Source organism: Hemiscyllium ocellatum, chromosome 15, assembly GCF_020745735.1.
Source record: "Hemiscyllium ocellatum isolate sHemOce1 chromosome 15, sHemOce1.pat.X.cur, whole genome shotgun sequence".
Classification (NCBI taxonomy): Eukaryota; Metazoa; Chordata; class Chondrichthyes; order Orectolobiformes; family Hemiscylliidae; genus Hemiscyllium; species Hemiscyllium ocellatum.
The window spans coordinates 65,517,425-65,535,338 of NC_083415.1; the positions used below are offsets into that span (position 1 = coordinate 65,517,425).

Sequence of the window (17,914 nt, forward strand, 5' to 3'; positions counted from 1 at the left end):
AAAAAACACGGAAAATGCAGCTGAGGATGATCAGGTCAGCCCTGGTCAGATTCTGGATCAGTGGTGCTGGAAGAGCACAGCAGTTCAGGCAGCATCCAAAGTGCAGTGAAATCAACGTTTCGGGCAAAAGCCCTTCATCAGGAATAATTCCAGCACCTGCAGTCATTGTTTTTACCTGCCTGATTGAGTGTCAGAGCAGATTCAATGGGCTGAATGATCTTCTCCTGCTCCTACACAGAACAAAGAACATGGAACATTACAGCGCAGTACAGGCCCTTCGCCCCTCGATGTTGTGCCGCCCTGTCATACTAATCTGAAGCCCATCCCACCTACACTATTCCATGTACGTCCATTTGCCTGTCCAATGATGACTTAAATGCACTTAAACTTGGCAAACCTACTACCGTTGCAGGCAAAGCATTCCATCCCCTTACTACTCTCTGAGTAAAGAAACTACCTCTGACATCTGTCTTATATCTATCTCCCCTCACTTTAAAGTTGTGTTCCCTCGTGTTTGCCGTCACCATACTTGGAAAATTGCTCTCCCTGTCCACCCTATCTAACCCTCTGATTATCTTGTATGTCTCTATTAAGTCACCTCTCAACCTTCTTCTCTCTAACGAGAACAGCCTCAAGGCCCTCAGCCTTTCCTCATAAAACATTCCTTCCATCCCAGGCAACATCCTAGTAAATCTCCTCTGCACCTTTTCCAAAGCTTCCACATCCTTCTTATAATGCGGTGACCAGAACTGTACACAATACCCCAAGTGTGGCCGTACCAGAGCTTTGTACAGCTGCAGCATAACCACCTGGTTCCAGAACTCAATCCCTCTATTAATAAAGGCCAAAACACTGTATGCCTTCTTAATAACCCTGTCAACCTGGGTGGCAACTTTCAGGGATCCGTGTACATGGACACCGAGATCTCTCTGTTCATCTGCACTCCCAAGAATCTTACCATTAGCCCAGTACTTTGCATTCCTATTACTCCATCCAAAGTGCATCACCTCACACTTGTCCACATTAAACTCCATTTGCCACCTCTCAGCCCAGCTCTGCATCCTATCAATGTCTCTCTGCAACCTACTACATCCTTCATCACAATCAACAACTCCACCGACCTTAGTGTCGTCCACAAATTTACTAACCCACCCTTCTAACATCTTCAGTCTTATGGTCTCTCCACCATTTCCCTACATAATCCCATATCCATTGATGTCATTCCTATGGTCCAATCTCTTTCTCTCCTGAAAATATTTCCATATGCTTTTTCAATCATCACCTTAAACTGCTCTTGTCTAACTTAAGCACCAACTCTACAAATTGACCCATTCCTAACATATTCTTCTGTCTGCTATTTGTTCAATTTAAAAATAAATGAGTTTATGCCAGTGGCACATGCATAGGAAAGCGTATAACCACGATAATTATTCACCATCTTTACCCTTATAACCTGAGAGTGGGAAAACAATCTCTCCAAACTTTTCTCTGATTTTCTATTCTTAGTTCCTGATCGTTGTGCTTTGACCATTCATGAACATAGTTTTTCTGAGTAAATCTCCCTTAGAATTTTAAACTGGACTTGGCATGAGAGTTGGGCAATCTTTTCCATTATTGTGGCATTGTAACGTGCTCAATTGGTCATGAGCCCCAGGGAGAATCCATTTTCTAGTGGAGGTTGAACTGGGAGCTGAGTGTTTGGGGTCCAGTCTTCCTCTTGTTTGTGTTGGTTGACAGTTTTCAAGCTGGAGAGTATTATCAGCCTCATTTTCCAACTCTTTTCAAATCTGCACAGATCAAAGTCCCAAGTTGACATAATTGAGAGTTTCAGAATTTTTTATCCTAATGAGGGGATCAGCAGGAATAGAAATAGGAGGAAGACCACATGAAGCTTTCTGTCTCTCCCCCAAACTGTGATTTAATCTTTTCATCAAAATTCACAACATTGTGTTGACTTGCCTTATTACCATGAATTGTTCAAAGTGTGCTGCTCCTGCACTTATGTCTTTAACAATATTTTCTAATAATTTCCCAATGACTAATGTTTAACAAACCACCCTATCATTTCCTGCTTTCTATCTCCTTGCCTTTTTGAATATGAGACGTTAGATCAGAAGTGGGCCATTCAGCCCATCGAGTCTGCTTCACCATTCTGAGAGATCTTGGGCTGAAAATCCTCAACTCCATTTTCCTCCCTTTCCCCCATAGCCCTGGTTTCCTGTTCAAATTTAAAATCTGTCTGTCTCAGTTTTGAATGCACTTAATGACCCAGCCTCAATGACCCTCAGTGGGAAAGAATTCTATGGATTCACCAGCCTGTAAAGAAGGAATGAAGGAATTACATTCATGATCTTTCAATCTATTGGTACCTTCCTGAATTGAGGTAATATTGGAAAATGAGAACCAGTTTATCATCTATCTCACTTCTTTGAAGACCCCACAGTGAGGTCCATCAAGTCCTGGGAATTTGTTAGCCCACCATTTTGCTCAGTGCTTTTATAATTTTATCACATTCTTCCCACCCTGTCATTTCTTGGATTACAGCTATTTCTGGAATGTAGCTTGTATCCTCTGTACTGGAGACCAATGCAAACTACCTGCTCAATTCATTACCAGCTCCTTATTTTTCATTAATTTACCAGATTTATTTTCTGTGGGACCACTCTTTGTATTAACTCTTCAAGTTGCCAGAGGTCATAGATTCATAAAATGGTTAAAGCACTGAAAGAGGCCCTTCAGCCCATCATGTCCACATCATTCATCAAACATCTAGCTACTCTAATCCCATTTTCCAGCACTTAGCCATTAGCTCTGTGTGATATGTCATTTCAAATGCTCATCTGAGTGATTCCTAAATGACTTGAGGGTTCCCACCTCTCCCACCCTTTCAGGTACTGAGTTCCAGATACCCACAACCCTCAAGGCAAAAAGGTGTTTCCACAAGTTCTCTCTGAACCTCCTGCTCTTTCACCCTGTTTGGTTATTGACCCCTCTACTAAGGGGACAAAACTTCTCTTTATCAACCCATCTATGCACATTAGAACTTTATACACTGCAACCACATTCCCCTGCTCTAAGGAAAGCAACCCTAGCCTGTCCAGGTGCTTTTAATCACTGAATCGATTTAGCCCAGTCAACATTCTGGTAAATCTTCTCTACACTCTCTCTTATGCCATCACATCCTTCCAATAACTTGTTGACCGGAACTGCACATGGAATTCCAACTAATGTTACCTACAGCTCCATCATAACCTCCTTCCTCTTCAATTATCCAAGTATCCCATTTGCCACCTTAACCATCTTTTCTATTTACCCCACTACCTTCAAGAATCCATGGACATGCACACCAAGGTCCCTGTGATCCTCTGTAGTTGCTAGGTCCTATCATTCAATGTGTCCTCTCTTTCCTTGCTAGACTTCCAAAATGCCTCATCTCTCACTTTTCCAGATTAAATTATATTTGCTATTGTTCACTCTATCTGCCCTGCCTGCCTTGGAAAGGTTTACACGCCTGGGATTGTTTTCACTGGAAAGACAGCAGCTGAGAGGAGACCTGATAGAGGGCGACATAATTATGAGAGGCCTAGATAGGGTAGATGGTCAGAGGCTTTTTCCCAGGGTTTAAATTTCAATTACAAAGGAGGACAGGTTCGAGATGAGAGGGAGAAAGTTTAAGGGAGATGTGCGAGGGAAGGTTTTCACGGAGAGAGTGATAGGAGCGTGGAACACACTGCCAGAAGAGATGGTGGAAGCTGGCACATTGGCTACATCTAAGAGGCATCTGGATGGTTACATGATTAGAGGGATATGGACCGAATAATTGCAGAAGGTTTGTTTTTTAGTTTAGTTCAGGCATGATGATCAGCACAGGCTCGGACGGCCGAAGGGCCTGTTCCTGTGCTGGACTTCTTTTCTTTTATATCACCCTGTAGCCTCGAGCTTTCTTCTTCACTGTTCACCTTACCACCAATTTCCAAGTCATCTGCAAACTTACTGATTCAACCTCCTGTGTTCATGTCTAGATCTTTAAAGAACATAATGAACAGTGAGAGACCCAGCACTGAATCTTGTAGGACACCACAGGGCACAGGCTTCCAATCACCACGTCACCCTTCAACCAGCACCCTCTCGGTTTCCTGCCACTGAGTAAATTTGGGATCCAATTTGCCAAATTGCCCTGGAATCCATGGTGCTCTTAGCTTCTTAGTGGGGTGAAGGGAATTGAGGAAATCCAATAAAAACAGAAGAATTGAAGCTGTCCCAGAGATTTGTGGGCCTGGAGGAGATTACAGGGAGAGGAGGGGAAAAGCCAAGGATGGACTTGAAAGTATGAGGTTGGAAGTCACACAACACCAGGTTATAGTCAAACAGTTTCAGTTCATTAACAAGCTTTCTAAGCACTGCGTTCCAAAAGCCTGTGATTTCAAACAAACCTGTTGGACTAAACCTGGTGTCATGTGACTCCTGACTTTGCCCTCCCCAGTCCAACACGGGCATCTCCATATCATTAAAAAAAATATGAATTTTAAAATGAGGTGGTGATGAACCAGGATCCATTGCAGGTCAACCAGCATAATGTACCAAGTGAATGGGATTTGGTGCAAGTTGGAATACAGACCCTTAGAATTAAGATATTTCATCCAAAATATAACTGCCATTAATTTCATGTACCCTGCCCTCCCACCTCCTCTTGTAACAGAAACAAGCCTCAACATGGAATTGGTAACATGATCCTTCTATTCAGAGTTTTCCTCAGGAAGGCCTGAGTTATAGGGAGAGGTTGGCCAGGATTGGACTTTATTTCTTGGAATGTAGGAGAATGAAAGGTGACTTTATTGAGGTGTATAAAATCATCAGGAGCATAAATAGTCTTTTTCCTAAGGATGGGGAATTAAAAACTCGAGGGCACAGGTTTAAGGTGAGAGAGGAATGATTTAAAAAGGACCTGAGGGGCAACTTCTTCACACAGAGGGTGGTGGGCATATGGAATGGGCTGCCACAGAAAGGGGTTGAGGCAGGTACAGTAGAAACATGTAAATAACATTCGGATAGGGACATGGATGGGAAGGGTTGAGAGGGATATGGACCAAATGCATGCAATTGGAATTAGCTGATTGGGCACCGTGGTTAGCATGGACCAGTTTGGGCCGAAGGGCCTGTTTCCGTGCTGTATTACTCTCTGACTCTAACAGATCTCTAACAGTGATTAAAATGATGACCACAGATGGTGTTATCCCCAGATGATTTGATTCCTCAGTTTTTTGAACTTGCTGTTCAGATGGTCAGGACTACTTTAGGATTTTGTGTTGGCAGGTATCGTACAGGGTTGTTTATTCAGCAGTGTGGAATCCTACAAGGCAACTTAAAATCTTGTCAAGCACATTCTTCAGAAAAGCAGTAAAATCTTGATGATTAATTTCTGTGTCTGGCCAAAACGTAGTCTTCCCAGGAAAAAAATCTACCCTGTGCCTCAAAGAATGATTTTAGTCCAAATAATGAAATTATAAACAGCAGTTTACTGCTTACAGGATTATTTATGATCAAGACATCAATCATACCTAATTACAATGAGATTGGTGGACTCTGTCGGGGACACTGTGAGTGAAATGCCAGCTTGGCTCAGTCAATAGCACTCACATGTCAACTGACATGTAAATGTTTCCTGCACTGAGGGAGGCCGGGTAATGCACATATTGTGTTAGAGACTCATTTAACTGCTCATTGTTCTGCGATTGCTGAGCTACGCATGAAATATGAATGGATGTCAGGTTTGCACTCATTACAAATCCAATGAGATCAGCACTGCCTCAGCCTCGTTCATCAGTTACTATAGGCCAGACAAGTACCCCTGGGTCACTATCACCTCAGTACCCCATCCCTTGCCAGAAGATCCCCTGAAATCTGGGTGTGATGATGGTGCCATTGACATTAACAATTGGGAGACAGTGACTGGCAGATATAATCTCTGGAGGTTGGCTGTTTGAAGGGGCATTGTAAGAGGTGAGCAAATTCAAAAATTTAGATTAGATTAGACTTACAGTGTGGAAACAGGCCCTTCGGCCCAACAAGTCCACACCGACCCGCCGAAGCGAAATCCACCCATACCCCTACATTTACCCCTTACCTAACACTACGGGCAATTTAGCATGGCCAATTCACCTGACCCGCACATCTTTGGACTGTGGGAGGAAACCGGAGCACCCGGAGGAAACCCACGCAGACACGGGGAGAACGTGCAAACTCCACACAGTCAGTCGCCTGAGTCGGGAATTGAACCTCTGTGCATTAAAATTCTATGTTCACATTTGCAAATTGTGGGCGGCACGGTGGCACAGTGGTTAGCACTGCTGCCTCACAGCGCAAGAGACCTGGGTTCAATTCCTGACTTAGGCGACTGACTGTGTGGAGTTTGCACATTCGCCCCAGGTCTGTGTGGGTTTCCTCCGGGTGCTCCGGTTTCCTCCCACAGTTAGGTGAATTGGCCATGCTAAATTGCCCCTGGTGTTAGGTAAAAGGGGTAAATATAGGGGTATGGGTGGGTTGCGCTTCGGCGGGTCGGTGTGGACTTGTTGGGCCGAAGGGCCTGTTTCCACACTGCAAGTAATCTAATCTAATCGAAAAGCTCAGTTGACTGAGAATGGAAGACAAACAGAAGACCAAAGTTCTGAACACTGTTCAATGGAACATAATTATAGTATTCAGTCCTTTGACTCGCTGCTGGTTTACCTCTATATCCTTTTTTTTAATCGGCCGACAATGTTTTTCCTTCAAAGGTTATCCCATTCCCTTTTCAAAGTTGTGGTTGCGTTTCCTTCCACTGGCAGCATGTTCCCCTACATTGTAATATTTTGCAGAAACCTTCCTTTTCTCGGGTGGTCTCTGGTTCTGTCACCAATTAATTATCTCACATCCTCTGACTACTGACCTTCCTGTCACGGTCTCTTTTGTGAAATTCATGCACAGAATACGGGCGCTGCTGGCTAAGTCAGCATTTTTTCCCAACCCTAATTGCCCAGAGGGCAGTTGAGAGTCAGCCACATTGCTGTGGGTCTGGAATCACATGTAGGCCAGATTAGTTATTCACACGAGTCAAACCTTTTATCATTCTTATCACTTTTGAGCACAGAGGTCACAACATTGAATACTTTCCAAAAGGAGCTATAATAATAGTCATATAGTACGGCAAGGCCCTTCAGTCCATCTCGTCTGTACTGCCAGAATAGTTTGAGTTGAGAGGAGATCTGGTTGAGTTGTATAAGATGCGAAAGGGGATTCACCAAGTACATGGAGAAGGGGTGCGACATTGTGCGGGGCCATCTGGAGGTGATTGTTTTAGGATGAGGAGTAGCAAATTTCAAACAGCGATCGGGAGAAATTACTTCTCTCAAAGGGCCATGAATCTGTGGAATTCGCTCCCCCAGAGTGCGGTTGATGCTGGAATACTGAATAAGTTTAAGAGGAGACAGACGGATTTTTAATCAGTAACAGGTTTAAAGATTATGAAGTAGACAAGCAGGAGGCTGGAAGGACACAGCAGGCCAGGCAGCACCAGAGGGTGGAGAAGTCAACGTTTCGGGTGTAACGCTTCTTCAGGACTGGGGTTGGGGGTTGGGGGGACTGCAGATAAAGGGGGTGGTGAAGACAGGTGGAGGGTACAACCTGGTTGGTCAATGGAAGCAATGGATCCGGTTGGTGGCTGGTAGTAGTGGTAGGGAGTGGGAGGGGGCTGGGAATGGAGTCGAGGGATGGGAAGGGAGGTTATTTGGAATTGGAGAACTCAATGTTGAGTCCTCTGGGCTGTGGGCTGTCCAGGCAGAAGATAAGGTGTTGTTCCTCCAATTTGCAGTCTGATTTTCAGTGGCGATGGAGGAGGCCAAGAATGGTCATGTCAGAAAGGGACTGGAAAGGGGAATTAAAATGGGTGGTGACTGGGACATCTGGTTGGCTCCTGTGGGCCCGGCTGGGATGCTCGGTGAACCATTCCCTAAGTTCATGTTAGGTCTCCCCAATGTAGAGAAGACTACATTGGGAGCACCTGATGCAGTAAACTAGGTTGGAGGAGAGGCAGGTGATTCTCTGTTTCACCTGGAAGGACTGTTTTAGGCCATAAATGGAGGTGAGGGGGATGATGATTATGAAGAACAGTCAGGAAAATAGAGTTGAGTCAGAGGTAAGATTAACCATGGTCGTATTCAATGGAGGATCAGGCTCGAGGGGCTGAATGGCCTACTTCTGATCCTAGCTCTTATATTCCTTTCTTATGTTCTTGTCTTTTTAGGGCCAAAGGGAACAGAGAGGTGTGGAGGGTAAGGTGAGAAAAGGATATAGAGTTGGATAATCAACATGGTCATATTGAATGTAGGGTGGTCTTTGAAGGGCTGAATGGTCTACGCCCATTCCTATTTTCAATATTTCTATGACAAGAGGTCAAGGCAGACAGGAGGCCAGTGAATCATGCACTTTCACAGCTCACTGTCTTTCTCTGCAACCGACTCTGCTGTGGGCACTGCATCAACTCAGAGTTGGCCACCACAACATAACTCACATCTTATGAGATGGAAGAATGCCAATGACAAAGGAGCTTGCAAGCTGGAGAACAGAATGAAACAACTGGGAAGGTACAATAATATTCCTGACATCTTGACTGTTTTTTGAGTCCAGATACTTTTCACTCAAGGGAATTAAAAGAGGCCAGTGCGAAAATTGTGTAGGTGAGGTACAAGCTTATTTAATGTGAGGAGAGTATTAATTATATAAAGATTGATATTGGGTATATGGTGCTGAACCAATATATAACAATGCTGTAGAAGCATGTCTCAGCCTACAGGAAGGGATTTACGAGAATGGTACTGATGATGAAAGATTTTATTTCCAAAGAGACTTAAGAAAATATAAAATAGTAGGAGCAGGAGTTGACCATTTGACCGATGAAACCTACTCCACCATTCAGTTTGATCAAGATCAATCTCTTATCTGATTCCCACCCATTCCTCTTAGCTCTTGATTTCTCGAGAAACCAAAGACATACCTATCTCTGCCTTGAAACCACTGGATGATGGACCAGCCACAACGTCCTGAGGTAGTTCAAAAAGAAGGGAGTATGGTTTTGCTAAAAACATAATCAGGCTGCAGGTGGAATGCTGCAAATAGTTTTGGGTCCCTTATCTAAGGAAGACTACACTGGCGCTGGCCTCTTTTAATTCCCTTGAGTGAAAATTTTCTGGAATCAAAAAGCAGTCGAGGTGTCAAGAATATTCCTGAAGAAGGGCTATTGCCCGAAACGTCGACTCTCCTGCTCCTTGGATGCTGCCTGACCTGCTGCGCTTTTCCAGCAACACATTTTCAGCTCTGATCTCCAGCATCTGCAGTCCTCACTTTCTCCTACACTGGCATTGGAGGCAGTCCAGAGAATCTGCTCCTGGCAGATACCAGGTATGGAGGGACCGTCTTATACAGAAAGTTTGAGTAGGTGGGGTCTGTGCTTAGTCATAGAGTCATAGAGATGTACAGCATGGAAACAGACCCTTCGGTCCAACCCGTCCATGCTGACCAGATATCCCAACCCAATCTAGTCCCACCTGCCAGCACCCGTCCCATATCCCTCCAAACTCTTCCTATTCATATACCCATCCAAATGCCTCTTAAATGTTGTAATTGTACCAGCCTCCACCACATCCTCTGGCAGCTCATTCCATACACGTACCACCCTCTGTGTGAAAAAGTTGCCCTTTAGGTCTCTTTTATATCTTTCCCCTCTCACCCTAAACCTATGCCCTTTAGTTCTGGACTCCCCAACCCCAGGGAAAAGACTCTGCCTATTTACCCTATCCATGCTCCTCATGATTTTGTAAACCTCTATAAGGTCACCCCTCAGCCTCCGATGCTTCAGGGTAAACAGCCCCTGCCTGTTCAGCCTCTCCCTGTAGCTCAGATCCTCCAACCCTGGCAACATCCTTGTAAATCTTTTTTGAACCCTGTCAAGTTTCACAATATCTTTCTGATAGGTAGGAAACCAGAATTGCACATAATATTCCAACAGTGGCCTAACCAATGTCCTGTACAGCCGCAACATAACGTCCCAACTCCTGCACTCAGTACTCTGACCAATAAAGGAAAGCATACCAAACGCCTTCTTCACTATCATATCTACCTCCGACTCCACTTTCAAGGAGCTATGAACCTGCACTCCAAGGTCTCTGTGTTCTGGAAGGCGATCTTATTGAAATTTGCAAGATTCTCAGGAGACTTGACAGTGTAGACGTGGAAGATGTTTCGCCCACGTGGGAGATTCTATGACCAGCTTCTCAGAGTAAGAAGTTGCATGCAGACTGAGAACAACATGAAATTCTCCTGGAAGAAGGTAATGAATCTGTGGAATCTTTTACCACAGGGGTTGTTATGGCTGGGTCATTAAATATATTCAAAGCAGCGACATACAGATTTCTAATCAATAAGGGAATGAAGAGTTATAGGGAACAGACAGGAAAGTCGAGGTGAGGATAATCAGATCAGCCATGGAGCAGACCTGATGGGCTGAATGACCTCCTGCTGTTCCTACGTGTATGGAAATGCCAAAGACTCACAACCCTCAGAGTAGGAAATTTCTCCTCATTGTAGATTTTTTTATTATTCATTAACTGGCCACATTTATCGCCCATCCATAAGACCATAACAACATGAGACACAGGAGCAGAAGTTAGGCCTTTCAGCCCATCGAGTCTACTCTGTCATTCAATCATAAGTTTCTCAACCCCATTCTCCCGCTTTCTCCCTATAACCCTTCATCCCCTTAATACTCAAGAACCTATCTATCTCAGTCTTGAACGTACTTAATGACCTGGCCTCCACAGCCTTCTGTGGCAATGAATTCCATCGATTCCCCACTCTCTGAAGAAGTTTCTCCTTATCTCCATTCTAAAAGGTTTTCCCTTTACTCTAAGGCTGTGCCCTCTAGTCCTAGTCTCTCCTACCAATGGAAACATCTTTCCAACATCCACTCTTGTCCAGTCATTCAGTATTCTGCAAATTTCAATTAGATCCTCCCTCATCCTTCTAATCTCCATTGAGTATAAACCCAGAGTCCTCAAACATTATAGTGAGTTTTGAGAAGATCTGTAACTCAGGTTGAGGTTTTGGATGTAGGTTTGCTCACTGAGCTGCAAGGTACATTTCCAGATGTTTCGTTACTCTACCAGGTAACATCTTCAGTGGGCCTCAGGCGAAGCAATGCTGAAAATTCCTGCTTTCTATTTAGATGTTTGGGTTTCTTTAGGTTGGTGATGTCATTTCCTGTGGTGATGCTATTTCCTGTGGTGAAGTCACTTCCTGTACCTTTTCTCAGGGGTTGGTAGATGGGGCCTAAATTGATGTGTTTGTTGATAGAGTTCCGGTTGGAATGCCACTGAAGATGTTGCCTGGTAGGATAATGAAACGTCTTGAAATGAACCTTGCAGCTCAGCGACCAAACCTACATCCAAATCCTCAACTGTTCCTCATATGTGGAGCTTTTCATTCCTGGGACCATTCTCGTGAACATCCTCTGAACACACTCCAGGGCCAGTACGTCCTTCCTGAGATATGGGGCCCAAAACTGCATACAATACTCCACATGTGATCTGACCAGAACCTTCTAGAGCCTCAGAATTACTTCCCTGATTTTATATTCAACTCCTCTCAAAATAAGTGCTCTCATTGCATTTGCCTTCCTAACTACTGACTCAACCTGCAAGTTTACCTTGAGAAAATGCTGGACTAGAACCCCCCCAAAGTCTCTTTGCACTTCACACTTCTGAATTTTCTCCCCATTTAGAAAATAGTCCATGTCTCTACTCTTCCGACCAAAATGTATGACCTCACATTTGCCCACGTTGTACTCCATCTGCCACCTCTTTGTCCATTCTCCTAACCTGTCCAAATCCTTCTGCAGCCTCCCTGCCTCCTCAGTGCTACCTGTCCCTCCACCTATCTTGTATCATCTGCAAATGTAGCCAGAATGCCCTCAGTTCCTTTATCTAGATCATTAATGAATAATGTGAAAAGTTATGGTTCCACTATGGACCCTTGCGGAACACCACCGGAACTCTATCAACAAACACATCAATTTAGACCCCACCTACCAACCCCTGAGAAAAGGAACAGGAAGTGACTTCACCTGAGAAGGACACTTCTATCCCCATTTTCTGCTTCCTGCTAGCCCTCATTGCCTTTGAATTGATTGGCTTGCTCGGCCCTTTCAGAGGACAGTTAAGAGTTACTGACATGGCTGTGGGTCAGGAATCACATGTAGACCAGACCAGGTGAAGATGGCAGGTTTCCTTCCTTGAAGGACCAGGTGGACATTTGAGATAATCAGCAATGGTTTCGTGGTCATCCATAGATTCTTAATTCCAGATATTTTTCCATTGAATTCAGATTTCAGCATCTGCCATGATAGGTTTTGAACCCAGATCCCCAGAACGTTAGGTGGCTTTCTGGTTTAAAGTCGAGCGAGAAAACATCTCGGTCATTGCCTTCCCCAGTGAACTTAATGACTCTTAGCAATCTACTTCTTATCTTGAAACTGTGTTGCCTGTTCTAAATTCCCTAGCCACTGGTAAGAAGCCTTCAGTGACTCTCCTCCAAAGCCTCTTCAAAATCTTGTATGTTTCACCGAGATCACCTCCCATTCTCCAAAACACCAGAAGGCATAGATCCAATTTAATTGGCCTCTTATTGAAGGATGAATTCGTTATCCCAGGCACAAATCTAGAAACAGGGATAGCTCTCTTTAGAACCAAGAAAGTTTAGCAGAGATTTGACAGAGGGGATTACAATGATAATGGGTTTTATTTACATAAATAACATGGAAGTGATAGGAAGGTCAGCAATTGGAGATCACAGATTTTAGATAACTTCAGTGCTTTAGATAACCAAATGCTACTTCTTTATAATTTATTTATGGGACATAAACATCATGAGCTGGCCAGCGTTTATTGTCCATCCCTAATTACCCAGAGGGCAGTTAAGAGTCAGCCACATTGCTATGGGTCTGGAGAAACATGGAGGCCTGACCAGGTAAGGGTGGCAGATTCCATCCCTAAAGGGCATTAGCGAATAAGACGGGTTATTCCCAACAATCGATTCATGGTCGTCATTAGACTCCCAGTTCCAATTTTTTTTTATCAATTGTGTTCAAATTCTGCCATTTGCCACAGCAGGATTCCATCTCAGATCCTCAGAGGTTACCTGGGTCTCTAGATTAATAGGGCAGCAATAATACCACTGGCCAATCAATTCCCCTTGAGGAAAGGAATGTATCTGGAATGCGTTGTGGCGATCTGGAATGCACTGCCAGAAAGGACAGTGGAAACAGATTTAATATTAACTTCCAAAAGATAATTAACTGAATATATGAATGAAAAGCATTGCAGGCCAATAGGGAAAGTGTAGGTGGAATGAAAGACCAGAGACACAGAGGGCTGAATGGAGACTCTGGCTGCATCCTGGGAATCTATTGATCTGTATTCAAAATACTTGCCTTCCCTTTGGCTTGTATTGTGTTCAGCAAAAGTCAATTCACTTTCTTGAGTGGGAGAATCTCACATATTGCCCACAACTTGATAGAGTCTCTTTATGGATAAGGGGGAACAGATCTGAAATTATTATGGAATCCCACACTGTGGCAAAGAGTGAATAAATTATATCTCTTTGCTACACAATACGCCAAGGCCAAAAGGACTGGACCAATAAAGTGCTGACCTTCTTTCTCTTTCTAGCCATTACAGTATATTGTCAGGTTGGCTAACATGGTGCCACTGTTTAAGAAAGGTGGTAAGGACAAGCCAGGGAATGATAGATCAGTGAGCCTGACGCAGTGGTGGGCAAGTTGTTGGAAGGAATCCTGAGGGACAGGATGTACATGTATTTGTAAAGGCAAGGACTGATTAGGGATAGTCAACATGGTTTTGTGCGTGGGAAATCATTTCTCACAAACTTGACTGAGTTTTTTGAGGAAATAACAAAGAGGATTGATGAGGGCAGAGCGGTAGATGTGATCTATATGGACTTCAGTAAGGTGTTCGACAAGGTTCCCCATGGGAGACTGATTAGCAAGGTTAGATCTCATGGAATACAGGGAATACTAGCCATTTGGATACAGAACTGGCTCAAAGGTAGAAGACAGAGGATGGTGGTGGAGGGTTGTTTTTCAGACTGGAGGCCTGTGACCAGTGGAGTGCCACAAGGATCGGTGCTGGGCCCTCTACTTTTTGTCAATTACACAAATGATTTGGGTGTGAGCATAAGAGGTACAGTTAGAAAGTTTGCAGATGACACCAAAATTGGAGGTGTAGTGGACAGCGAAGAGGGTTACCTCAGATTACAACAGGATCTTGACCAGATGGGCCAATGGGCTGAGAAGTGGCAGATGGAGTTTAATTCAGATAAATGCGAGGTGCTGCATTTTGGGAAAGCAAATCTTAGCAGGACTTATACACCTAATGGTAAGGTCCTAGGAAGTGTTGCTGAACAGAGAGACCTTGGAGTGCAGGTTCATAGATCCTTGAAAGTGGAGTCGCAGGTAGATAGGATAGTGAAGAAGGCATTTGGTATGCTTTCTTTTATTGGTCAGAGTATTGAGTACAGGAGTTGGGAGGTCATGTTGCGCTGTACAGGACATTGGTTAGGCCATTGTTGGAATATTGCGTGCAATTCTGGTCTCCTTCCTATCGGAAAGCTGTTGTGGAACCTGAAAGGGTTCAGAAAAGATTTACAAGGATGATGCCAGGGTTGGAGGATTTGAGCTACAGGGAGAGGCTGAACAGGCTGGGGCTGTTTTCATTGGAGGTCAGAGGCTGAGGGATGGCTTTATAGAGGTTTACAAAATTATGAGGGGCATGAATAGGATAAATAGGCAAAGTCTTTTCCCTGGAGTGGGAGAGTCCAGAACGAGAGGGCATTGGTTTAGGGTGAGAGGGGAAAGATATAAAAGAGGGTGGTACATGTATGGAATGAGCTGCCAGAGGAAGTGGTGGAGGCTGGTACAATTGCAACATTTAAGAGGCATTTGGATGGGTATATGAATAGGAAGGGTTTGGAGGGATATGAGCCGGGTGCTGGCAGGTGGGACTAGATTGGGTTGGGATATCTGGTCGGCATGGACAGGTTGGACCGAAGGGTCTGTTTCCGTGCTGTACATCCCTATGACTCTAAATGCCAGTGGGCCCCAACTGAAGTATCAAGATAATAAGAGCCTTGAAAATATACGCATCCTCTGTAATTGATAAGTGTTATCGAACCTCAAATTCTAGATGTCTGGTAGTGTGACAGCAGGACCATCTTTCTAATCATAAATGTCTACATGACCCTGCGTATAATTCTTCAATCAGAGATACCAATGGATTTGGGCCCAGGTGAGTCACTGAGTCACTACCTATCCTTTCTGGTTCACATCCATTATTCAAATAAGAACAGAAGACTTCAAATCGTGCCCTGCATATCATTTATCCCATAACCAATGTCAGCAAACACTGATGATCTAATTATTATCACGTCACTGTGTGCAAATTAGCTGCCATAATTCCCACATTACAACAGGCCCCTTAGAAAATGAATCTGGGGAGACAGTTATGGGGAACAAGGAAATGGCAGAGGAGTTAAAACAGATATTTTGCATCAGACTTTATGACTCAAGATATTCCTAACATCTCATTAATATGGAAGAATACAAGGGAGGAAATAAGTACCATTACCATCAGTGGTCAAGTAGTATTAGACAAACTAATGGAGCTAAAGGTAATGGCCTCTATCCTAGGATCCTAAACGAGGGAGCTACAGAGATAGTGGATGCCTTGGTTGTAATTTTCTGGGAATTATTGGATTCTGAGGAAGAACCAGATGATTGCAATGTCAGAGCCCATTGAAAAAACACGTAACTATGGGTCAGTTAGCCTAATATCTATTGTTGGAAAAGTATTAGGATGAATTATTAAGGAAGTAATAATGGAACATTTGGAAAATCATCATCTAATCAAACAGAATCATCACAGCTTCATGGAAGGGAAATCAAATCAGACTAATTTATTGGAGTATACCAGGAAGTTTGAACCTGAAATGATAGAGGGGAACCAGTATATGCATTGTACTCGGAAGGAGAAGTTATTGAGGGTGAGGACCAATTCGCCAAATTACCACAGTGCCCCCCTTGTCTGCGGGTTTGATGGTGATGTTGGGGATGGAGCAGAGGGAGTGGGGGGGGGGGCTGCACATTGTGAGGGTGAGAGATTGGAGTAGGAGAGGCAGATGGGCAGGTTGAGGCAGTCTATGTCACTGCGGCAGTTTGAAATGACGAGGTCAAGGGTGGGTAACAGGCCAGCATGGGCTGTCCAGGTGGAGGGGGTGTGTTGGAGGTGAGGGAAGGGATCCTCAGTGCGTGGGCACTGAGTTCAATGTGTGTTGAACTCTTTAATTCAGGAACGTAGAGAGATGAAGGTGAAGCCTTTGCTGAGCACTATCATCCTCAGTGAGGGGGAGGTCTGAGGGTATTGTAAAAACTCAGCAGGGCTGGGAGCTTGGACCTAGGGTGAGGCTGGAGCTGGGTGTTGGGACGGAGACTGCTCCTTGGGTGGGTGTGGTTATGGGGGCAGGAGTGACATCCCCAATGGAAGTGATGCTCACCATGGGGGCAGTAGTGGGGCCTATGGCAGTGCCAGAGGGGGCAGAGGTGATGTAATGCAAGACGTCAGTGGCTGAGTTCTGGTGAGTGAGGTCACTGGTGGTGGAAGTGACATCAGCGATGGTGCTATCCATGTCCAGGTGAGTGATATTTCAGGGGACAGAAGTCTCAGAAATGGCGGCAACTGCGGGGGTGCAGGAGTGACATGTAGGGTAGGTATTGCATTGGTGCCAGTGGTGATAGATCTTGTGGCGGTGGCAGAGGTGGGTGTCTTCCTGGCGATCACAGAGGTGGCATGGTCAGCAGTGGCAGCGGTCTGTGGGGAGGCGGGAGGGGAAATTATGTCATCATTCACCGCGGTGGTGGTGGCTGGGGTGGCTAATGGCAGAGGCCAGGAGAAGGTTCTGGAATGGTCCAGGATACCTGAGTATTGAGGTAGGTACATGAACGGTTGTTTAACTTTCATTCTTTTATGTCCGATATGGTGAAGAAAAAGCTTTTGTTGAGCATGTGAATTCTCCTGAGGATGTAAAACAGCAGAGGTCCTTTGCAGGTCTGGGAGAGTGAGGCCCTCAGCTGAGGTAGGGCTGACTGCAGGGAGATTAGGTGGCTGTGCAAAGCTGCGAGGGTGGAGTGGAGGATCTGGAAGGAGAACCATTTCTGAAGGTTTTGGATTTGTAGTACATACTGGTTACCCTGTTCAGGCCCAAGTTGGTTGGTCTGAATGTTGTCTAGATTCCATGTGGGATCAATCGGTTCCGTAGGCAGGTACTGAGGAAGAAGGTGTGGCTGTGGTAGCGAGTCTGGTTCAGGACATGGCTGAAGAGCTTCAGGGCAGAGGAGACAACTTGAGGTGGGGGGGGTGCGGGGTGCAGTGAGAGAGAGAGACTCCCTGAGATCCTTGTAGAGAGAGGAGGAGAACTTCTTCAAGGTGGGCATCCTTGGAAGAAGCTTCACTGTGAGGTTATAATCAACTAGGAGACAGTGAGGACTGCAGATGCAGAGTTGGGAGTGTAGCACTGGAAAAGCACAGCAGGTCGGGCAGCATCTGAGGAGCAGGACAATTGACGTTTTGGGCATAAGCCCTTCATCAGGAATGAGGTTTGTGGACCAGAGGGGGCTGAGAGATAAATGGGAGGGGTATCTGTGACCAGTGTGCGGAGACCACAACTCTTTACAATATATATTAATGACTGGGAGGAAGGAAAGAATGTATTATAATCATGTTTGCAGACAACACAAAACTAGGCGAAAGGGCAAGTT

At 44.8% G+C, this 17,914-nt stretch overlaps 1 protein-coding gene across 1 annotated transcript in view; it reads right to left on the reverse strand.

The window, feature by feature from the left end:
• Positions 1–16,785, reverse strand: part of LOC132822856 (mucin-2-like) — a 44,276-nt gene extending 27,491 nt beyond the window's left edge. The window contains 1 exon segment of the mRNA XM_060836229.1: positions 16,654–16,785. Coding sequence (XP_060692212.1) covers positions 16,654–16,785 — 132 coding nt within the window.
• Positions 16,786–17,914: the final 1,129 nt, after the last annotated feature.